The following is a 24,637-nucleotide window of genomic DNA, read 5'->3' on the forward strand; positions in this document are numbered from 1 at the left end:
CTCATGACTACACGTATGCGCCGATTGCGCAACCTTATTTAACTACTGCTTTGTACTGTTGATAATCCACCATCATGGTGCTCGTCCATTTCTTGCTCTTTGGCCGCTTCAAGATATGTACGACAATATCTGTGGCCTGTAGATGGGGCCGCATTTACGTACAGCCAAATGTAGCTGCTCTTTCTCAAGATTTGGATATGTGGGTCAAAAATGGATGTTCCAAGCCAGGGGCAAGCAGGGAGCAGACCTCCAAAGAAACATCAGAGAACAGACTAGAGGAACCCAACTTGCGCCTACACGAGGTGGGAGCGCCTGCCTCACATCGACAACTAAAGCACGGAAATCCGCAACGAGAAGGCAGATAAGGTGGAGTAAGCAGGAAAAGGAGACATCACTTGTAATCAGCTTAAATTGCTCTTCCGACATCGTCGCTGGGCGTAATCAAAAATTTCTGTGTGTGTGTGTGTGTGTGTGTGTGTGTGTGTGTGTGTGTGCGGTCCGGGAACGAATCACCCGGCACATGCGGCGTGTGCCCAGCTCGCTTCCTGTCCGATGTTTTCCCAGATGGGTTTACATCAATCCACATAAATTGAATGTACTCTCAATACAAACGGCCGGCAGGCGTGCGCCTGGTTCGGCCACGAAGGATTTCCCAATAATGCGCGATGAATGTTAACCAGGCGAATCGCCACTGCAGATGCTGTAGCTCGAACACAGCCAAAGAGCCGATCGTATCTTCGCCGAGACAACGAACTGGGTTATGGAATGCCATGCAAGACTCGGAGACGAGGAAGGCTCACCGCTCACTGCCAATGTTGCCGGCCTAGAGCTCGGGATACCGATGCCTTAGAAGTTTACAAGTTGCACTCGCCAGGAGTAACACTCACGCTCCGATTGGCGGTCACGAAGTAGCCGGTGACTTCGCGTTATATCTCAAAAACTTGCCCAAATGGCCACTTCTGCCGTGAAGTCAGGTTCCGCGGAGCCTGTCTGCCAATCGCCTCCTAATGAGCACTCGAGAGATTAAGGTTGCAATCATGCATCAGTGGTTCGCGCTGGCTTGGCACTGGCCAACGCATGGGAGCAATGAGTTTCGCACGTGGTGTCGGAAAACGCTCAGTATACAGAACACCTAGCGGCGCTCTCACAGCCAACAGGATGGGTTGAACAACATCACGTCCATCGACCACGCCCTCCAGGCCGTCACTTCAGCTGACCATGGTCCGCCACCCTGGCCTCACCGTGGCATGAACGGCGAAGATGTGTGGCGATGATCCATAATTAGCGGCGCCCCCAGGTCGCCGCAGCGGTATCAACTTCCCATGTGTTGAATGTCCGGTCCTTTGTCAACGGACTCGGGCGAAGTTATGAGCCCCGTCCTGGCCCTCGGGAGAGCCTCCGTGGCGGCCATGTTCGCTGGCCGCGGCACGCGGCACGCATGGGCATGCTGTCGCGGGTGTCTCAAGCACTGACCCCCCAAGGTAATTACGAAGTCCGCATTTGACGCGGCGGTAATTAACACTGGCGACCATGTCTGGTAAGCCACGGTCGCAGGTGTACGTACTTGCTGGAAGATTTGAAACATTCTCTGTCGCTTGCCGCTGTCACCCTCGTCGTCCCCTTGTAGTCGTTGCTCAATTAAGTCAGTTGAGAATGTCAACATCCTCTCGCTCTGACACCAAGTCAACGTTGGACCAGTGAAGGCGGTTGCTGTATATATGGACTGCTCCTCTTTGCTTAGTGGCTACTTGTTTTCCTATCAACTCATAGTCGCGGTGGGTTTCTGCCACCACAAGCCGGCCTCGCATTTCGGTTTCCTCGACTCTGAACCGTTGCTCGGACTTCCCTAACTGCTTTGACACCTAGCCGGATTTGGCGGATATGCCCGATCTCAAACTCTCCCTGCCGTCTTGCAAGTCGAATCTGCTTGGACACTTGCCAAAAGAAGCGGTGAATCTTTTTGGTGTTCTTTGCAATCCGAAAAACGGGCGCAACAGCAGCAGTTGGCGTCTTCTGGGTTTTCGTCTCTCGGCCAGGGGCTTCCTCGTTGCTTTCCGCTGTATTTTCCATCACCGCGTCGCCTCTCGTCTTCTCCACCTCCCCACTTTCCCAATCAGGCATGGTGGTGTTTGGCTGTTCTTCCTGCCGGCTGTCGTCGACTGGTCCAGAGGGATCAAAGCGACTGGTCGTCTTGGCTTCCATCTCAAACAGATCATGCATGCCAACCTCAAGGAACCCGATGAAGGAGTCCTCCTCGCCCGCGTTAGTCTTAGCCGCCGTGTCGGTGTCAACCACGGCGACGTCCTCCGTCATGTCGTCGCGGTTTTCGCTGAACGGCGCTGTTTCTGTGGGTATCTCATGTTGTGCTGGGTTCGTGGGATCTTCGTCCAAACGGGCGTCGCCTTGTTGGGTGTCCGACGCGATGCCGCAAATATCAGCGACACCATTGTCATTGGCCTCGATCTCATGAGGAGCATCCGAGTCTTCAGTCACGACTTCATTCGCTTCTGCGGCTTCGGCTGCGCTGGCAACGCTCTCTTCTGTTGCACTGTCTGTAAGCTGCCCCACTTTGTTGTCGCCTGCCTCCACCGTAGTTTGACTGGGCTTGGGGGTGGTCTCCCCCCGTCGACGGCGTGTGACCCGACGTTGGCCTCCAATTCCTTGCATGCCGTTGGCGAGTTCCGCTAGCTGGTCCAGACTTACGTCAGTTCAAACCGTCCGAACCCCACAAGACTTCTCTATTGCCAAGACTTACAAACCGGTTCACGTCAGGAATACTTTGGCCTTGCGGGACGTAGACAGCCCCGTCTAATTTTCCATAGGTTGGATTGAAATGGACGACGGCCGAAAAAACCCGGGCCCCCAGACCCAGCTGCACGGCTTTGCGTTTCGCGCTTTCCCCGCATTTTCGGACCTTCTCTTTCGCCTTTTTGTCGTATGTGAAGACGATCTCGTCCGACGCCACAGGGGCCATGGCTTCGCGACTTTGAGAATTTCTGACAGAATCTAGCTACTGTACGAATGTGATCTAATCCATCACAGTGTCGGTCGAGACTGCATGCCGTGATGTGACTGCATGGCCCTCAAATATGACTTCTCTTGGGCGAAAGCCATTACGAGCTCTGTGGTACGGCGTGATGCGAGCCGGTTTGAGCTCTCATCACCGGTTTGTTTCCCTTGCAGCTCGTACGTCGCAGCGCTTCGTTGATGTTGAGCCGATTTTTGCTCTGCCAACCGCAAGCCAAACGGCTGAAAGTGGCTTCTCGCTCGGTTTCCGATTCCTGCCTTCTGGGAATCACTTCACCGCAGCCGTTTGTCTTGCATGCTGAATTTCGCGTACCTTTTCAGCAAGAACAGCCACAAGTGGCTGTGGTGGAGAAATTCTCAAGTCAACAACCAGAAGCCGGTATTGGACTCAATTACATTGTAGCAGATCGTCGGGAGCGAAGATATGGTATGTATACAGCACCGAAGCGCGAGTGCCAAAAGTTGGTGTAGATAACTCAGCAACAATTGCTCCGGCCTATTGCATGTCAACATTGGCCACTCGATTGGTCTCGTTACCCGGGCTGTCACTGAACGTTTTCTGCTTACGCAAGGCGACGTGATGAAAGCGACCCCATCGCATTTTTCCGGATGTGTTGGCCCATGGGACAAGCTTCGAGTGGTCTTACGGATGATGACAAAATTGCAAGCAGTTCCCATTCGCCCGCAAATCTCCATTTCCAATTTCCATTGTTATATCAACCCGCTTATATCACTCCTCTGATGAGCCCAATTGGCCTAATCAGCATTGAATAGAGCTACACGAGTTCGACCTCGATGTTGCCGAAGGGATGGTGAGGAAGCTCGTCCACGAGGCACATGGAGAAGTGCAACTCCGAAACGACACAGGCCCATCGGAGACTCTGTCATGATAGAGCTGCACGACTCTCGGCGTAGGAGACGATGGCTTATCGGAATACTTGAAACGGTTTGCATTTCGGAGGGCACAATAAGACCACGCTAGCACGTGGCTCTAGGCTGTTGACTCATGCCAAAGAATGATAAGAGACAGCTCAAGGAGAGAGGGAACATCAGTTGGGCGCACCAGCCCTGTATCTACGGTACATCCGATGATCGTCATACCCCCTGAGCAAGAACTGAGGTTCAGGTCTTACATAATCTAGGGCGCGACTGTTTACAGGTCTGGCGTTAGCGACCTCGACGTCCTGCCTCTCTCTATCAGAGACTGGAGACCGACGTGAACAAGTTTCCATGACACGATAGTAACGACGAGAATAAAGATGGTAGCGAAGACGTTGCTCGGCTTTGGCCGAATCCCCTGTTGCCCCCGCGATACCGTAGTGCAGCGCCAGCAACGTACATTCACTCTCAGTGTGTTCCAGACCCGGTTCCACCAATGTTCCTTACGAGGGCAGATGGATAGTGTGCTGATTTGCGACTTGGTTCACAGCGCTTGTTGTACGAGCTTTGCCTGAGAACCAAGTCACTAAGAACAGCGCCCGCCGGTCGTGGGGATCCAAGATTGCTCTCAATTTCAACCTAGTCCAGGCCTTGCTACATGGCCAGAAACCTGTCAACCGCTTTCGCCAACCCACACCTGAGGCAAAGTTGATTCGTCGGGAGAAAACCCAGCAAGTTGAAGTGGCAAGCTGGACGACTGTGACGCCAATAAATCATCACGCCTTTGACATACATGGTGGCTGTGGAAACGAGCTCTTCAGCGCTCCGAAGTACAGGAAGACCACTTGAACCTATTCCAGAAGATCACACTTGCCAGTCGAAACGCTGTGCAAGCTGGTCCATCTAATGTATGGGGTGAATGGTCCGGAGTTTGCAGGGGGGCGTTTGGTACCGGGATTGTCAACTCTTGTCACAGGGATTCAGTCGATTCCACATAGGTACCCTTGTAACTTATTATGTGTGCGTGGAATAACTAGTGAAAAGGAACACATATATGAAGCCCACGAACCGATCGACGTGAGGCCTCGCAGAACGACCATCAACACCAACAGCGGAACGGAGCATCACCCAGTAAGAAACATGTCTATCGTCGGCATTGATATCAAGAACAAAGACAAAGGACGCGGAGCATATGATACCACTGGCGTTCCAAAGCCGCCACCCCGTCCAAAGCCTAGATAACAGAAGACAAGGTTAGTCCTGTCAAAAGCCTTACAACTTGTCTGGTCTAACACCATGCAGTATAAGACAGGCAAAGGTGCAAAAGCACAGAAATAAAGAGAACGTCAATACCGATATCAGTGGACCATCCGCAGGTAAATTAAGTTGCTAGAGTGAGGGAACTTTCGATCAAAATGTCGGTAGCGATTCTTTCTAGGAAATTGTAATCATCAATCATTCAATTCTTCATCACACGTGCAAATAGGCTGGTAACGTCTCTGGGGACCGCTTTGTGAACTACCTTTGACATGTGTTATCTGGTTGGTTCGTCTGTATGTTTGGTTGGCGTGGTGCATTGTCTCCTATCCGCGTGTGGCTTGTTGTGTTACCGTTGTGGTATCTTTTCATAATTGAAGGAGCCTATCTGAGTGATTAAGAGAAGCTAGCAAAGAAGCAAGTGAGGCTTTGGAAAGTCGAATCTTGAAAGCGTCATCTTTTTCTGACATAGATTCCATACAAAACAGATATGACACAGATATCCTGTTGGGCCCTCAAAGCCAGAGTTCCAAGTCCTTTGTTGCGGCAAAGTCATGATACGTGCTCCATTAAACAACGTCGACCACTTTCTCTAAATAGAAAATCCAGCAGTGGACGTAAACCAGGTCTCACCCGTGCTTTCATTCCTCATCAGCGCCGCCCCGCATCGCCCGATCGTCGTGTCCCGGCCACCAGGAGGAGCAAGGTTGGTCTAATGAAGACGGTCCCAAAGCGAGATGCTCAGAAAGAAAGCAACAAAGATTGCAAAGTGACTACAGCTGGCGCCATGCGAAGCGGTTGCGCTGACGGGGATAGTCGCGGTGGTGTGCACTGTTGGTTTGTGGTATATCCAAGAGGGTTCAACGTTGCCACCAGATGTCGTCGTCGTCGACGTCGTCATCGTCGTAAAACTGGTAATTGCGCTAGCGTTTGATGTTTCGTGGTCGAAACTAGCATTCCAGAACCGATGGCTTGATACCAAGGTGTTGGGTAGTGCGGTTGTATGTGCTGCCGTCGTGGTGGACGTATCGCCCTCGGTGGCCCACGTGCATATTCGAGGAAGCTCAGCTACTGTTTCTGACGGCGGCTGGGAGGTACTGACTCTTGGAGCAGCAGCAGTGTACACATTGGCAACCGCCCAGATCTCCATTGCAACGGAATCCGATTTGGTTCAACACACAAGTGAGGCTGGAAAGTAACCCTTCAACTCACCTGTTATATATGGTATTTCATTTCCCAAAGCCGAAAATGGCTCTGAACCTACGACTGTATTCGTGGTGCACAAAAGCACGTTTCCGTTTGTCTCGAAAATTTGAAGGCGATGAGAGCGCTGCCAGATGTGGCTCATTTTGGCATGCTGTTATATACGACCCTTATGTCGTGAGATATTGACCCCTTCGCCATCGTGAGCTTGCAACATCAAAAATGACACCATTATTTCCGCAAGAGCCACTTGCTTTCCACTTCGGGCGAACAATGGCTGACGTTTACGAGGACCTTTTGTTCTCCCCTGGTGCGACAAACCATTTTTCCTCAGCAGCACAACCACGAAACCTGCACAGCACCGCTGCGTTCCAACTCAGGCTGGAAGAAGCGAACAGCTTTGTGGCTAGCAGCGTCAGAAACGATCCGAGGTCGCCGTTTCGCCCGGAGAGCAAGTTTTCCCCAGTGGCTACGTCGTCGGCGTCAGGCCTAACAGTATGCCTTAGAGACTTGGAGGTGACGAGGGGATCTGGGTCAATCTTTCGAAGGTCAGAGTAGACGCGGGATTGGCGGAGCGAGTGAAACACCGCGAAAGCTCTCGGCCGTTCTTTCGATCAGCTTCATCGCTATCACGGATGCATAGTGTCAGTCGACAAAACGGGGGCCACCAGGGAGCTGATATAGTCTACCATGCATCCGTGTAACTTGTGCACTAGTCAAAATTGTGCTAAGCGGGTGACGATTCGAAGGCGGACAGCATCGGCTTTCGTATTTTGTCTACAGTATAGCCTTGTTCTTCTTTATCTATGACATGCCGCTTAAACAGCCAGACGTGATGATGCTTTTGACATGAGTGGCAGCATGAGTGACAGCATGAGTGACATCATAACAGCTTTGTACTGTAGTAATCACGGTCTACATCGATGGCTCGCGGACCTTCAATTCGGCGACCACTGGAACACAGGTGGACAACTCCAAACGCCAGGATAGACACCTATCATACGACCATCGTCGGCCACAAAATAGTACGCCATCCTACCATTGACGAATTCCATGACAAGTCTACCATTCGTCACCCAGCCGAGCGTAGCGCCGGGTGTGATTGATTCACACTGAATGACATTGCGACGGCCACTTTTCCTCAGGCTCTGACGGCTGGCAAGCAGTCAGTCCCTCATTCTATGGAAACTGTAACGCCAGACACGTACCGTGGGCCATGTAGTCGTAGCCCTGGGGGTTTTCCTTTCTCGTTTCGGGCGGAAGGCGGCGATTCCAGGCTGGCTGATCTGTCGCATGGGTCCAGTTCGGCTTCGGGGGTTATTGCCATGAACCTGACGAGGGCTTGGGCTGCGATCAAAACTCACTCTTCGGCGCAGAGTCGTGCATCTTCACGCAGGTCATGCGTTTCGTAAATAGCGATGTTCAATACACACCACGAAATAGTGATGTCAGCGTCAAAGGTCGTCACTGATTTTCTGGCTCAGAATGTTTCGAGTCTTTTCCAAGTATACTTTGCTATGACGGTTTTGATGTGGAACGGATGTACTTATAACACTACCCGAAGTTTGGCTTCGATCCTTCTCACTGCATGGCTGCACTGTTGCCAGTCTGACTGGGTGTGCCAAACAGGGCCAAAACAAGCTTTTGGGGTCCACAAGATAGCCGGTTTAGGATAGGTCCTGTACAGTATAGCGCGCAAATTCCGTTGCCGGACGCGAATTGCGTTGTGGCGTTTTCCGATGGTGGTTGATGGGGTGAGAGGTCCTTTTGGAGAGACTCCCTGGATATGAGAGCCATTTGCTGCTTTCTGAATAAACGCTTCGACGACGGACACACTTTTAAACATCATGCTGTCATGATGAAATGCTCTCTCGCTCTGCTCCAGCATCAGGAACGTACTTCATTGACAGGTTGTCTTGTCAAGACTACTCGTTTCGCCCGTAGCTGGACGACAGCTTCGCCTAACGCAATGGAGCATCTGGACCAACACTCATTGGACTTGCTGATCGATTCCAATCCGTATTCTTTGGACTTTGAAGAGACGACTGTCTCTTCTGATTCATGGTCGTCCGGCGTGAACACGCCATCTTCCAGCGGCAACAGTCTCGCCGAGCGGGGTGTCACACCAACACGGGATGTGCCAACGGACGAGCTCTCTTACCTGGAATACGAATATCCAGATCCATCCGAGTCTCCCTCGGCTTGGAGAGCCCTCGACGGCAGCAGTGAGACTACCGACTTGACACTTGCCTCATCGGGAGATTGGCATGGGTATCAAGAACAACAAGAAGCCGATAGGACAGATTTGGTACCACTTGCAAGGACCCATCACTGGATGTACTCTGACATACCTAGTAGAACGATTTCATCTTCCATGTTCTAGTGCGTACGCCAGAGCGCTTGTTCAGACGGGAGGTGTCAACGGATGCTTGGCACCAGCATCAGCTCGATTGTGGGCGGAAGACGCAAGCGTTACAGCATGCCCTCACGAGTTCTACGAACCTATTTCTACGAGACTCTATCGGAGACACGATCCTGCATACCCTGGCAGGCGATTTTGGGTTGCCGAACTTGTCTGCGGAAACCGAGGGTTACGACATCCTCCAGCGGCTCTTCGACATTGGGCCAGACGGTTTCGGGTCGTCAGTGAAGTCCTGTTGTCTATCCATGATCGATTCGCAAAATGACGGGTATTGCATGACCGACGGAGCCCCGGCGGAACCGTTCATGCACACGCCCCTTGGGGTTGCAATTCTATACAACAACCTCGCCTGCGCCGAGCTTCTGCTTCAGCACGGGGCTGGCCCAAACATCCCAGGGGAGTGGGGACAGCGTCCGCTGTTCTTTGCCTATCGGAACAACAGCGAAGAAGCAGTCAAACTGCTGACCGCCTACGGAGCTTGCCTTTGACGAAACCACGGCTTTTGGCCAAGCACGACGCCTGATGCAAAGAACGCCAGTCTCGCGCAATTGATCAATAAGGATCGATGTGTGTTGTAGGTAGGGAAGCCTATTGTGATTTTTGCGGCGAGGCAGGCAAGCCATCCGCCGGCCGACAAGGTGCCGACGATTTTTACCATAGAGACATTGCACGCACTTCACAAAGCTGCAGCGCCAAATTTCGCGAGTGTCTGATTGCTTGTCGGTATTAGCATTCGCAGCAGTAGATACCGGGTCTCCACTTTTACGAAGAGTTCTAGAATGTCCGTCCCTCTTGCGCCGAGATTGGCGCTGTTTTGGCCCCAACCTTTGCCTATCGGGGGGCATGACGCCAGTACCCGAGAAAACAGGCCCTCTTAGCGCCAGTTCCGACGCTTGAGATCTGGCCCTTTCCAGGCTTCGCCCAACCATGCATCCCATCATTCCTGGGTTGGTAGGGGTCTTCGAGCACTGACGTTTGTGCACGGGAGGCAGCAAGTGAACTGATGCGCCGGAGACTGCTCCTGCCGCAGCGGCGGGATACGGCCAACAACAACTTGCTGCGAGCCCTGTGATGGTCCGAAATGGCATGTCGCTGCTTCTACTTGGGTCCACCGCCGTTCTCTTGCGACATCCCACGGGATGCCTTGCCATGAATGCTCGGTACGAAAGAGCCAGAAGCCGCTTTCGTTGGTGACACACGACATCATGGCTGTTCATACACCAAGTCACGTATATAAAGGCACGAAATAAAAAAGTCAAGTGAAGCAGATTTAATCTACAGATCCTACTACTGTTCGTTCACACCCATGCAACTTTTATCACTGCTTCGGATACCTGCGACCACAGCAATCGGCCACCCCATATTTCTCGCTTCCTCATTGCAATGGAAAAAACTAGGGCAGACACGCTTGAAACAGACGCCATCATTGTCGGCGCAGGCTTCAGCGGTTGTTATTCACTGTTCAAGATTCGACAGGCGGGGTACTCGGCCAAGATTCTTGAACGTGGAAACGACTTTGGGGGCGTTTGGCACTTCAATCGGTATCCCGGAGCCAGGGTCGATTCCGACACGCCCTCCTACCAGTTCAGCCTGTCCGAAGTCTGGTCCGACTTCCACTTTACCGAGCGGTTTCCCGGGCACGAAGAAATCCGCAGATATTTTCATCACGTCGATGCCACTCTCGGCTTGCGCAAGGATACGATTTTCGACGCCCGAGTGGACGAGGTCAAGTACGACCCCGCGGGCAGACGCTGGCATTTTCGCACGACAAAGGGTCTGTGCGCGACCTCCAAGTACGCAATCTTCGCATGCGGCCCGATGAACAAACCGTACATGCCTCGTTTTCCAAACCAGGACATGTTCGGTGGGCCCGTCATCCATCCGTCCGCATGGCCCAGCGATCTCCAGCTTACGGGCAAGAAGATTGGCGTCATCGGGCAGGGAGCGTCCGGTCTGCAGATCGTACAGGAGCTTGCTAAAGTGGACTGCCAACTCACAGTCTTCGTTCGGAACCCCTGCATCGCGATCCCCATGCACCAAAGACAGCTGTCGAACCGAGAGTCGGAAGAGATGAAAAACTACTACGACGCCATATTTACCGAGGCCAAGTTCGGCTCGTCTTCGGCGCTGCCCTACAATCACAATACGGATTTGCTACGCTGCACGACTGAAGCAGAACGGGCGGCCCTGTTTGAGCGACTGTGGAATAGGGGTGGCCTCGGTCTCACGAAGTCGAACTATCGCGACATCGCGTTCGACAAGACGGCCAACGCATGCTTGTACGACTTCTGGGTCCGCAAAACGAGAAGCCGGATGACGGATCCCGAGAAGAGGGACATCGTCGCGCCTCTGGATCAGTTCGAATGGTTCGGAGCGACACGCGTCAATCTTGAGATGGACTACTATGAGATGCTGGATCGACCGAATGTCAAACTGATCGATCTCAAGAAGACACCGATTCAGTCTTTCGACAGGCAGGGGATTGTTACCAAGACCACGGACGCCATCACACACCACGATATGGACATCGTCATCATGGCCACCGGCTACGACTCTTTGACGGGTAGCCTGCTTGACATGAACATTCACGACAAGCACGGCGTCCGGCTACGGGACGCTTGGAAGAGCGGCATCAGCACGTATCTTGGCATGATGGTTCCCAATATGCCAAACGCGTTCATGCTGTACGGACCACAAGGACCGACAACGCAGACCAACGCACCGCCCTTCATCGAGCTTCAGGTTGACTGGGTGGTAAGCCTCCTGGAGCGGATGCGCGAAGACGGCCTGCGTTCGATCGAGCCATCGGAAGAGTCTTGCCGCTCGTGGAAAAGTCTTGTAATGGATGCCTTCGAGTCGACTCTTTTTCGCGACAGCACTGCGTGGTGGACTGGCGCGAACATCCCGCACAAGAACATTGAGCCGCTTGTCTTTCTAGGTGGGGTTCAGCAATGGAGACATCTGTGTAGTCGTTCGCTAGATGACTGGGCAAGTTTTGTCGTATCCTGGTAGCCAGGGTTGGGTTTGGGTTTCGCGGTCTGGTCTGGAAGGCGTGGGAAGCTTGAGTTCGCCGTAATGGGCACTTTTTAATGTCTACCGTCTACTCTTCACATATGACGTTGTGAGATCTCGATGAGTCCCGCAGTGAATCCGACGATCAAGGGGTTTGAGACGGGTTGTGGTCAACCAACCTCTCATTCCCCTCACCCCTCTGTAACGCTTTTTCTTCCATACAGGCTTTGCGCCAAGTATGCGTCAAATATCTTACAGACTCACTTCGTTTACCTTCCGCGGCTTTCCTCTCCTTAAATTGACATGCCCCGAAAGAACACTAGTATGAGACAGCCGCAGCCATAGAAATGGCTAGGTTTCTACGCACGTCTCCCCGCAGAACTCGCAGTCCACCGGCGTCACCCTGTATCCCGATGGTGCTCGTACAATGGTGAGAAAAGTTGAGGGAGAAGCAATGATCGAAGGTCTTTGGAAGTCTTAGCATGTATCGATAAGTGACGAGCCACCAAGCCACGCGAGAAGCGAAACAACTGTCTTCCATGTTCGCTGCCAGTCGTATACTGGACGTGATAACTGATACGTTAAGTTTGTATACAACAAGGAGTCGACGTCCTAGTTAAGGATGCCACAGAAGACATATTTCCTTCAGCGAAAGTTCTGACGTGTACCATGAGGGGTAAGCCCTGGAGGCGCCGGACCATTGAGTTCCCACCAGGGGGGTTCCTGCGGAGGGACATCCTGACCTTTGTCAAACCTGAACCGATGGCAAAAGGTAAAGTGTTACCACTTACTTTGGGGCTGTTATTAGCAGCCTTGAAGCCTTTTGTGACTTTCTTGAGTGGGGTAACTGTGGTAAAGATCAGAATGCTTTCGATCTGACAGAACAATGGTCTCGACGCACGTAAAGTCTTCAACCAGGAGGCGACCACTCCAACGGTTGCTGTGACCCGATCGACCCAAGGAGCAGTCGTCGAGTTCTTGTAGCGGAGGCCGGTCATTGCAGTATGTCAACCTTGTGGGAGTGATATAGTTAGCACGAGTAGAATGAGAGAAGTGCGCTGGTAAAAGGACAATGGGCTGCGTGGTTTTGAAAGAAGACGGCAAGACAGACAAACTCAAAGGTGATAGCCTGTGTGTCCAACCGTGAATTTATACTACCAAGTCCTAGCAGACTCTTCTCTTGACAGCCACACGGGTCAGGCAGACTGGAGTGATACCAGAACGAGAGTGGTTTGATCATGAATGAGCCAATGATCACTACTGTTGTCACAACGAGGATGGAGCGCAAAAACTATGACGAGTTGCATGACAGTTGCAAGGTACTTCTCGGAAGGCGATTGGTCGTTTTCTATCCTTTGGCTGTGACGGGCTATGGGCTGCAGCAGGCTTTCTCGGAAGATGCATGGTTTTAGGCAATCCACACCCTCAGGCTCAAGTCCAACAACTGGGAAGACACCTACAAGGAATGGCATGCTTGGATGAAGCAAGTGATGAGGAAGAAGTCGATACGCTTGGTGGAAGAAGCATTTCCGAGGCAAGATTTGACCAAGTGACGATGGCTCCCCGTGACACCTTCCAAATCAAGTGATGTAGTATCACAACCAACTCACCGGGGTGCCTTATAGAGCACCCTACCTGCATATGACTGGCTGGCTGTATGTTTAACCGTGGCTGAATGGAAGCAGGCAGTTTGATTTCTTGCTGTCTTCCCTTCGCTGTATGCACTGTACCTTTCTGTACTGTAACGCGGAAAATATCGAGTTGTGAGTTCACTCGTTGAGCAGTTTGTAGCTGTATCCAAATGTGGCTTGGAGTCATCCATTGATACGTCTGTACGTACGCGTGCTGTGCACTTTCACCACATCGAGGATAAGCGGCAGCTTTTTACTTGCTATGTATAGTCTGAAGGAAAACAACCTAAAGTCGGGAATGGCTAAGCCGCAGCACAAGCATCGCGTCGTTGCGACAGGATGGATCACGATGACTTGACCCCATTTCAACGCTCTGCTTCCTCAAGACCTCCGCCTGCCAAAGAAGTAGGACAAATGAGGAGAAAACGCAAAACCACATATGTGCTCTTCTGGAGTGCAGTAGTGACTTTCGATTGTTTGAGGCCATGTACTGCCGAAATACACCTACGTAGGCGGACTGCTGTGAGCGGGGCTAGTTAGCGGTGAAACCGTCTTTCAAAACGCGCAGCTTATTCTGGCTACGCAATGACAACGACTTCTCACCATCAGCTTTGTGCTCGCGTGAACATGCTCCAATGATATTGCTTTCCTTGAAAAGGACGCAGTGTCTAGGACACCAGATAATCGATTTGAGCTTTGAAAACCAACTTGCATCAAAATGGACGTGCCTCAGCTTACACCTAACGCCAGAGCCGACAATCTCACTGCAAGGCTCGTCGCAATCATCATACACGAGATGACTATATGCATCTCACGCTGGCGCGAGTATGCCGCCTCGAAAGATGCCCAGCTTCAGCAACTTTACCGAGAGAACCAACAAGACAAGGCACGCATCGAAGCGCAATGTCAGACCATTCACGCGCAAGACGAGCGTATCAGACGCTTGGAGCTCGAGATGTTTCCTATGGAGATGTCTCCCATGGAGCTGTCGTGCGGTACCGTGTCGCCGGCGGCGTTTTCAATGTCGCTACAAGGCTCGGAGACACCCAATTCCGTTGTAGACTTGCAGGCAGGCCTTGTGGACGAAACGTTCGGGGATGCCCTGAAGGAGACGTATGGTCGGGCATCCGACGATGGGAACGCGAGCATTAGGGACGACGTTTTCGCTCCGCTGCTGGCGTTGGCAATGACCGCAGCAGAGGACACGACCGGACGGGCTGCTGAGGCGAGGGAGTCGCCACAGACCGAGAGCAAAAGCCCGATGAAGAGGCGTATGGAAGAGGAAGATGCTGCTTCGAAACGGGTGCGTCATACGTGACTGGAGAACCTTGAAACACCCATAGTTCCTCTCGATAGTCCCATAGGTTTTGGTGATAATTAACAAGAACTTGGCAATTCAGAACTGCGACAGGTCATCACAAGACGGACCAAAAAACGAACACAAGTGCATCAAAGAATACACACAAAGTGCCCTGAGCAATCGAATCGCGCTAGTCGTGGCATTTCGTGGAAGGTGTCCAGAGATCTGGTGAGTGTGCCGAAAAAGGGCGCGGTTTGAGCTCACAGCTGCACCTGTCTATGGGTAAGACTCACTGATAGGCTTGTCCGATTTAGCCGAATGACTTCAACCATCTCGGAAGGTAAGAACCTGCTGTGTCCATATCGTTTCAAGATCGAATCAAAGCATCATCTTTGAATACTGTACAGCCGTGGGAGTTCCCTTACGGTTTCTTGCGGTCAAAAGCGGACGTCCCATCTATGCATGCTTCGACATGGAAGTGATCGATTACTACCTTCACAACGGTTCGAGCCACTACACATCCTTCAGACTTGGCTAGGCTTTGTAGAATGTATCCCAATATTCCCTCACGAGGCTTTTTGCATTCTCCAGATTGGCTTCCGGCTCCATGGTCGTTTCCCACTGGATCTTGTAGTAAGCCAGGCCGTCCACCTTTTTTCTCCCGATGACCCTTCCCGACCAATGCTCCAGAGTGGGGTCAAACTGATTCGACGGTCTTCTTCTGGATTCAGGATAGCCGTGGCAAGTGTTCCAAGCAATGACTTCGGGTAGCATGTGTTGAAGTTTATCTTCGGGTTCCCAGGTTGGTTTCCAAACCACGTGGTAGTAGATTGCATCACGAACAACGCTATGTCTTTGGATACGTTGCACTTGCCACTCGGTCATGGATGCGTCGTTATCGCTGTTGCTTTGGTCGACTGATTGTCTTTCCATGGTGGACGCTGTTTGGAGCCGTGAAAAGGTGGTCGGTGTATGCAGAAAGTGAAACGTAGTTGTCACTTGAAGGACAGGTAGTGAAAGATGGGTTGGCGTTGCAGTTCGAAGAGAATGTGGCTTTTCTTGTAGGAAGTACTGTACTGGCCATGTTTGAACGTGCAGAAATGTTCTAATGTGCTCCTTGAAGTTCACGTGGCTGCAGTGATTGATCCTCTCCCAGACGAGCCATGAAGCCAAGGTGCTTGATGACAAGGGCGAGCGAGTAGGTACCAGCTCACGACCCACAAAGCTCCGAAAACAGACGCACACAACGCACAATTGGGATAGGAAGGTACACTTCCGGCCGAAAACAGTTTCTGGTTCATAATCTAGAGTTCCTTTTGGCGCAGCCAGTTATGGCTGCATTTTCTGACATCGTACATGAAGGTCAGTATGCAGTACAGTACTGTACTCACTAGAGGCTGACACCGGTTCTCTGGGAAAACCAGAAACCACCAAGGAACCGTCCTGCTTTCTGGGTTGGATTATGCCAGGAGCCAATTGTTGCTTTCTGTAGTTGTTTTGTCAACCACGTAGCAAACGGTTCTGTGTATCGCCATACACCCAGTTAGCGAGAGGACCCATAAGCCACGGTGATGAATTCTATCCCAATATTGAAAAAGCGGGAGCCGATTCCATACCCGGTTGCACACTGTACAGCCGCAAACAGCACAGTATCCGATTCCTTGAATATGTTCCACGCGGCTCGTTGGCGTCGCGACCGAAGTGGATGTCCGGTTCCTGATCCCAAGCTCTTGCAACACAGCCATTTCTGGTTGTGGCAGGGGTTCTACGTTTGTAACGTTTCTGTCCAACAGGCAGATTCATAAACAGCTGCGACAGATCCAATCCCAAAACTTCAAAACCAGAGTCCGATGCTGGTCGCGGTATGCTCACAACTAACCATCTTCATTACTGTCATCTTCTTCACCACCATCACCCGACCGCATGATGACCAAGCGACAGGTTTGACGGCGCCTGCTTGGGTGCAAGCTCCTGTAAGATACTCAGTCGATCGATGAGCTCGTGGTCTCCTAAGCGTGCGTAGTTTGGGTGGCATCCGATGCAACCAGAGCATCTCATACCCTCCCGTATCTGGCAGATCATGCCGCTCAAATCCAGAGGTGAGTAGGACTATATACACAAAACAGAGTTAGAGCACACGCGCACGTGGCTGGCACTCAATAAAGGTTACATAGAGTACGTTAACTTCCTCTCTCCACACAAAACTGCGCGGTGACTCTTTAGTGCCTGAAAGGAAGGCCCACGGTAGAACGTGAACTGAGATATCATTGTACGCTAGTAGACAGCAAGAGAGGCTACGGGTTCCTCAAATGGCGCTTCGGAAATACCTCCGACATTTTCCGCGTGTACGACAACCCACACAACGTCGATTTGAGATCTGATTTCCTCCGATATCTTCTGCTCGAAGCCGAAGGTGGGGCCTACACTGAGACCAACACTATCTCCCTCAAACCCATTGACTCATGGACTCCATCCCATCTGCGAGACAACACCCGCCTGGTCATAGGCACCGAGTATGACCAGCGTGATGGTAGGCCATGGGAAGTCTTACCTCGTCCGTTACATTTGCCCAGTGGACGATTGCCTCAGCACCTGGACATCCCATGCTTCATGAGATGGCAGCTCGCGTAGTTGTATCCGCGAAGGATCTAGCGCGCCAGTAAGGGGGCCGGGAGATCAAGTTCAAGCCCACGAGCTTCGAGTTTCTGAACCCCACCGGTCCTGCAGCATGGACAGATGGGGTGTTTGAGTGTTTGCAATCCATCAATCCAGATCTGGCGGTTCAACGTCGCATATCTGAGGATGTTTCACAAACAGCGCTTTGAGTAGTCGGAAAGTACTGCCGGCTAGCATCATGTTCGCCATCATATGAACTCCAACAATGTCTAGGACATGGTCTCCCTTCGGCGACAATGAAGACACCGGAGATGAGGCTCTTGCTCAACCATGAAATACGATGGTTATCAGGCAATAGCCTCCGGCATATCATGTTCTACATTCCGCGACAACCAACCAGCTGAAGGTCAGATCTGTCAACGACATGAGTCCGGCAATCGTCATATATATATACCAGCAACAAGGGATTCACTGCGCTGAATGTCGCATGCAAGAATGAAAGTCACGACGCAAGTCAAACATCTTGTATCGGGGATAAGGAAGCCCTGCGGCAGAGTCGGGTCAATTGGGGTGCGCCAACTGGTCATGATCAGGAAAGCCTACTGGTCCTGCTTGGAACGGATGGCCCCACATTTGACCGAGATACCAGCCCGGGCGCCGATGAGAACCGGCGCCGAGCTTCGGAGCTCAGCCAATTGACACACACGGAGGCTGCGCCACTGAATCGCGTGTTCAATCCATGCTCACTTTGCGGCGGCGAGACGGGATATTGACACCATAGCCATGAGTGTCTTTGCTATTCTATGTTCAGCAGGAAATCAGTGTCACAAGACGACCAATTCCGTCGCGAGAATGAACCGATGCTCCTAATTGGGCCGTGCCCCCTTCCCCCCACCCCCCCACACCAGTCTCTGAGCTTCGCTCCAAAAGCAGCCCATTTTCGGGGATGCGTCAGATCCCTGTTGACAAAAGGCCTAGTTGGACAGCTGCTCAGCCCGATAAATAGCTGGGCTGGCCGCCTGTTCCTTTCATTTTTATCCAACGCCCTGCATTTGACGCTTCTCATCCTCTCACGCACGAAACACAGATTCTCCTACACAATGCGTATCACTTATCTCCTCCCCAATCCGAATACGGCATGTCGTCTCGATGTGTTGACAACTGCTGCCAATGCCCCGGTGGCCGAGATGAACTGTTCAAAGGAACCAGACAGCTCTACCCCTGAGCCTGAAGCTACCACCGTCTTTTGGGAGGATGTACTGCCAGGTATGATACATTGTTTAGTTAATGCATACTTCCATGTTAACTTGTCGACAGTCGCCAAAGAGGCCGAGGAGAGTGTCAAAAAAGCCACGGCTGACTTGCAGACCGATTATTTCCTTATCAAGGAGCTGATTGGGCACCGCCGTGACCCTACCTGTGACACTCTTTTCGAGATCAATGTCCGTTGGGAGGGAGACGAAGAGACCTGGGAGCCCGAGAGCAATCTCCAGAAAGATGCTGCACTGACCTTGTTCGCCTACTGGAGCCGAGTGAAGGGCGGACGGGAAAGTGCAATGGTGGACAGAGAGTTGTGGCACGTTTTCAAAGTCGTGTCCCACGAGACGAAGCCCGATGGTAGCGTCTACTTGCAAGTCGCTTGGGTCGGATCTCCTGATACATCGTGGGAGCCAGAAGCGAATATTCGGGAAGCTGCCGGCAGACTTGTGGAAAACTATTGGCGCTCTGTCGTCGGCCGCTTGGAGGCAATGGCGAGACCGACCGAGGCTTGGTCTTTGGTTGAGGACGCGACTGGGTTGAAAAACAAGAGGCGCAAGGCGGTGCAGCTACCCCGTTTTCCCGGTAGAGTAGGTTTTCCAAGTGATGGGAGAAAAGGAGGGAGTGCACGCAGCTAGGAGCGGAGCCGTCGAAAGGCGATACGAACAGCCCTAGATCAACGTTTGAGGGGCCGAGTTCCTGCGTCGGTTTCCTATCTCCGAAACATGTTTCGCATGGGAAGATGGCAGCACTGGGTTCTTTCGCCGTGATTGATTGTTATACGCAAAGGCCATAGAGAAGTCTTCAAAGAGGGTGTGAAACATAAAGAAAGTTTTACTTTCGCTTACCTGTACCTCCTTGATCTCGCGGTTTGTGGATGCGACCTACAGCGGCAATGTCCATCGAAGCTTGTTATGGCCTTGTCGAGACTGCGGAACGCTAGGGGCATAACAAGGTCGCTGCCTGTGTGATGAATTGGGTTCCTGCGAAGACAATGCTCCAGGGCCGCTACTACTTCTGCCAGGTTGATGAATACCTGTCTGTCCATTGACGGCGCGTCTGTGAATGCCAGCCACAAACATCAATGCCAACATGGCCGCACAGCATTCACAAGCGCAAATAGCAAGAAGAATAGTGGTTGTTGACATGCATAGATCCCTTCTTGGAATGAGGTCCAATGGGCTGGCAGAAAGAAGTGTTGGTGACCGATCAGACAACAGTTGCCTGTAACCGGATGGACCAAACCAGAGCGTACACCACGATCACATCCGAGTCACTGACGACGCAAACATTCATTCCCGAGGTCTCTTAAAGACGCTCCTCTCAGAAAGCAGTCTTACCCAAGAAGACGTGAAGATCATCAACATGACAGGATTGCATGGTCCTCGCGGATCGAAAGATCAGGATAACGTTTGGATCTTCGCTAGTTCGACGCCAAGTCATGAGGGTAGGGTGAAGCCGAGTTTGACGCATAAGCACGCAGGATGTGCCTTGCATTTCGTGGGCTGCTGGCTAGGACTATGTTTGTCAAGTGCTACCTGCTGAGCGCGCATGCCACATACAGTAGGACTGGCGACCGCCATCGACATCTGCCACAGAGATAGCCATCAGAAAGATAAACTCAGCAATCATGCTGGAAAGAGTGACGGAAAGAAGATGAACTACTTTGTCATCTTTCCGAGCGCTCCTGTGCTCGTTTGTTCCCATTCCCAACACTTTCTCCGCCCGGCAGAGTCCCCCATAGCAAAGCGTCGATGGAATCCGTGATCCTTTCCATTTGAGCGTCGAGACGTGCAATTCTACCAAAGTAAGAACGTATCTTGAAAGTGTCCTTAGCCAAGGTGACTCACCGCTCTATACCGCGGCTTGTTTCTTGTATTGCTACTCCTGTGACTCGTTCCAGTCGGTCACCGACTGCGCTCAATCGACCCGTAAAATCATCGCTGTCGTCAATAAGTATTTGTCTATGTCCCTTGCAGTCGTGCTTACATGGGCAAAAAACGTGGTTGTGCATCAGGTGCCTTGAGGTCCGCCAGATAGCTGGTTTCGAGTCAGTCATCAAGCAGACCTGAGGTAGGCCCATGTGACTTGCCTCGAGTGCCCTGCTGTTGGATCTTCATCGCATTGTGCCGATAGACCAGCGATTTCAAAAGTGTCAGACGGCAGCATGAGCTGTTGCATGTCCGAAATGGTGAACTGAGTATCCGTATTCGGCGAGCTATTGGTGAGACATCGATGGTCGGTTCTTCGGGTGTCCGACGAGATATCGGCCTGCTCGAAAACAGCTACGGCAGACGGTTGTTCCTGGGCCCTTTGTCTCTGATATGGCAAGTACTGTGCAAGCTGACGCGTTGGCTGAGTCGAACATTGAGACATTTTGTGAAATTATGGAAGATTCTTGGGGTAAAGATGATTGTCGTCTGATGCGGACATGGTCAGTACAGATCCAAGACGGCTCAAGGGGATTTATAGCCACTAGGGCGGAAGGTATCCAGTGTCTTGCGGGCCTGCTCCGGCGTTGCGGAAGGGAAGACGGCAAAAAAGTAAGGTTACTCATGTTTGCATTATAGAGTGGTCGGCAGGGTTTTCCATTCAGCGGAAAGACGAGACTGGTGTGATGTCGCAACGGGCTCGAAAAGATGTGTTTGACCACGCAACCACCTTGGAATCCTTTCGGTACTGCCAGACTGAGCACGATGGGTCTCGCGATCCACTCCGTCGCCAAGGCAAAATTGTAGACTCATAACCTCATTGCCAACGAGGGTGTACTTTCCCGACAGCCAGCTTGATATCGGCAGTCACATCCTGTTTCAGTTTCACGGCTTTTCTAGATTTGAGATACCCTGAGGCATCCATACAGGTACTCACTTCGCTGCGTCGTTGGTAGCAAGATATGATGCATTGAAACGACGTCGCCGGAAAGTCCGGGATGTCTTTTGAAAACCATTGCGGGGTATATGGCCGGGGATAAATCGGCAGTTAGCAGTAGAATAAGGGCGGACATGAGCATCGTTCAAGCAGGGGAACCCTTTCAAGAAGCACCCGCTCTCATGAGTCGTGATTCGAGACCCGCCTAGCCTCTCTGTTGGTCGGTGATCTTGCCGCGAAGGGATGAATGGGGAAAGCAGCTCTGGATTTGGACAACGGCTCGCACTCTGCTCCAGGGAGCCCTTGTTTGACTTGATCCCTGCCCTTGTCATACGCAGCCGAATTTGAGCCATATTGGCCATCCACTTTCGATGGCCCGTTGAACAACAACTTCACACCATGTATCTGTTGGTCCAGGTCGATGGCGATGATTCCGAAGGGCTGCAATTCCCACAAAAATGGCCCAACCGGCCAACTGAGGAGGCTTTGCATGCCCATCACCCTCCAGGCGACCCCTGATTTCCAGGATTCATTGCACAGAACCAACAACGAAAGGATACCTCACGCCGTTCTCGACCCCGCCGCAGAAATTCGTGCTGATTGGCTTGCCCTTAGTACGCCCAAGTTCGCTTGACTACGTACCATACTTGTAGTTGGTTTCTGGGAGTATCTGAGTGAGCGATGAAGGGCGGAACGGAGTAAGGTCAGGCTCGAGACGACAGAGACATGACAGAAACCACCTGGATTTTCTGCTGACTAGTAGTACTTCCTGGCTTGTTCATTGCGGTGCCCAACATCATGCTCAAATGCAAGAAGGGCTAGACATCATTTCCGTTGGTTCACAAAACACCGGCTTGGAACATTATAAACAAGACGCTACCGACAAGCTATTCTGCTCCAACGTGCCCTTGTCACGTTTTTCGTGCGCTCTCATGTTTCCTCTCCCTTCATGGTAGAGGGTGACGCAATGGACACCAATGTCTGCTACGATCCCAAAAAGCCAACACGTTCGACGGACCACCGTCACGGCTCGAAAACAGTGACCACCTTTTCCGTGACAGACTACTCAGGTATCAACCCAATTTCTCTGCCTTGGGCACCTGACAATGTCGCCGGCAAGCTAGGAGGTAAGGGAGCCTCTACACTCTACACTCGACGGTAGGAAACGACGAAACGACTCACGCATCAAGGCTTCCGTTCGGGCATGTCTCCGTGCCCTTCGTCCTTCTCGCACAAGCGTTTTCAAGTCAATCTCCCACGCCTGCCCGAATTGGACGACGTTTATCCTCCGGCTGACCCGTCAAACTCAAAACCCTCCTTACCTCATCCCATCGGATCTTGTGGAAGCTTTCCCAGATCCGCCACGCTCTCCTCCGAGACCCGAATATCCAAGCCATTGACGGCGTACGGACATTGCAACGGTCTTCCTCTTTCCAAGGCGACTTCGGAATACCAGCATGGGGCCCAAGACTCGCCATTGGTCTTCGGAGGCTTTCTTCCTGACTGCCTTCCCGTAATCCTCCGCACTGGCGCAACGGCCTCCCGCCGGCCCCGCCGCTCAACGAGCCGCCCCCACTGTAACGTGAGGTATACCCCGGAACAAGTAGGCTGTATCGACTACTTTCGCGACGACTGCCGCCTGTCATGGAAGGAAGTTGCGGAAAAGTATGCTTCCATCTTCCCTGGGGACGCCGAGCAAGGCCACAAACGTGGGACCCTAGGCCTCCAGGGCGTCTATTACCGCAACAACAAGCGGATCTTCACCCATGACCGCAAGAGACAATGCGAGAACGTTGGCATGATTTTTCTACCCTCAAGTAACTACAACAAGACCAAGGCTGATGACAACGAGGACGCAGGCCATGCAAGACAACGGCATCATGGAGCAGAAGCCCAACAGAAGAAATGCGTGCAAGCAAGCCCCGAGCGACAGACGTGACTAGGTCTATTACTGCTCATGTCCTTGCGTCAAAACTCGATGTTTCCTTGGTTTAAGACATAGAACATGTTCATAGTCATACGCAGATCAAAACTGAACGTTCCAACTCTCTCAAAGTGACCACCAAGCGCATAGGGTCGTTACTTGCTAGAGCGTGTGGCAAGTAGACTAGATCCCGTTATGCACGCAAGCAGCGTAATCCTGTTTCTTGTTCGAACCTGCCGCCATCTGTCGTGATTCCGTCATCTAGACTTATCTAGTAATAACGCGACATGAACTCTGCTCCGTCTGGCTGAAAGGTTTGGCTGGACGCAGTTCGAAAAGTTCTTTGTGCCGAGCGCCACTCCGGTGGATCAAATCACAGAGCCTGAAAACGCTGGGTCCAGGTTCTCGTCTAAGTGAGCCAAGGCCTTGCTCGGCTTCGATCCGTCCATCTCCGTGGCGAACAGGGCCATCCCAGTGTAGTCAGAGGCTGCAAGGGCCGGGAGTTCGTCTGAATGCGATGGTGGGGATGTCCTTCCGGTGCAAGGGGCAGGGGCGGAATGTAGGAGACTCCTGAGCTGAAAACACCCGTTCTACCCGTTCTCTTCGAGGTAGCGGTTCTAACGCCACACAGCACCATCACTTGTTTATTTGGCAGTTCACGGACTTACGTGCTATCACCGTCAGGTCACGGCATCGCCTGTTCCCACGATCACTTTGAACTTCTTTGGGGCTCTGAAATGACATCATGCACCAACCTATCAAGGTCGTGCGCTGACACGAATGCCATAATACGATGATGCAGTCCACCGCGTATTTCAGAAAGACAGGTTCTGTTGGAACGAGATGTAACCATCAGGCGGTTACATAAGATCAGCACTTTAGATTGCCCCCGTATCTGAGGCCCCGCTTCTTATTGAACCCACCAGCGAACCCTTCTGGCCCGCTCGCGCGATATCTTCCGTCTTTCCGCCGTGCCCTTGTGCCTGTAGTAGGCTTGGATATCTTGACAGGGTGCACGGGCTGGCGGGGAACTGCAAAGGCGCCAACTCCGAGGTTTGACCGGTGGTTAGTCTGTCGCCTAACCCATCTGCCCCCAGTCGGCCATATGCGGACGTTGTTGCCGGCTGAGTGTGATGTGTAGACTGAGCAAATGGTAAGTAAGATGCACCTGCACCATTTTGTTCCAACAGCGACGGATGTCTACATAGCCGGAACATCGTTTCCTTTCCAAGAAAAAAACA

The 24,637-nt window shown here is 52.1% G+C and overlaps 3 protein-coding genes across 3 annotated transcripts; 2 read left to right on the forward strand and 1 right to left on the reverse strand.

Annotated features, from left to right (window-relative positions):
* Positions 1–1,764: 1,764 nt before the first annotated feature.
* On the reverse strand, positions 1,765–2,974 carry ColSpa_11902 (uncharacterized protein; the record flags this gene model as incomplete). Its single annotated transcript, XM_049278114.1, has 2 exons — positions 1,765–2,688; positions 2,756–2,974. 2 exons carry the CDS (start codon positions 2,972–2,974, stop codon positions 1,765–1,767), a joined length of 1,143 nt encoding a protein of 380 aa, XP_049134071.1.
* Positions 2,975–10,171: 7,197 nt separating this feature from the next.
* Positions 10,172–11,800, forward strand: ColSpa_11903 (baeyer-Villiger monooxygenase; the record flags this gene model as incomplete). The annotated part of the gene is made up of 1 exon (XM_049278115.1): positions 10,172–11,800. The coding sequence occupies one exon, from the start codon at positions 10,172–10,174 to the stop codon at positions 11,798–11,800; it is 1,629 nt and encodes a 542-aa protein (XP_049134072.1).
* Positions 11,801–14,149: 2,349 nt separating this feature from the next.
* On the forward strand, positions 14,150–14,749 carry ColSpa_11904 (uncharacterized protein; the record flags this gene model as incomplete). The annotated part of the gene is made up of 1 exon (XM_049278116.1): positions 14,150–14,749. One exon carries the CDS (start codon positions 14,150–14,152, stop codon positions 14,747–14,749), a length of 600 nt encoding a protein of 199 aa, XP_049134073.1.
* Positions 14,750–24,637: the final 9,888 nt, after the last annotated feature.

This window comes from Colletotrichum spaethianum (assembly GCF_022836535.1).
Source record: "Colletotrichum spaethianum MAFF 239500 DNA, contig52, whole genome shotgun sequence".
Taxonomy (NCBI): domain Eukaryota; kingdom Fungi; phylum Ascomycota; class Sordariomycetes; order Glomerellales; family Glomerellaceae; genus Colletotrichum; species Colletotrichum spaethianum.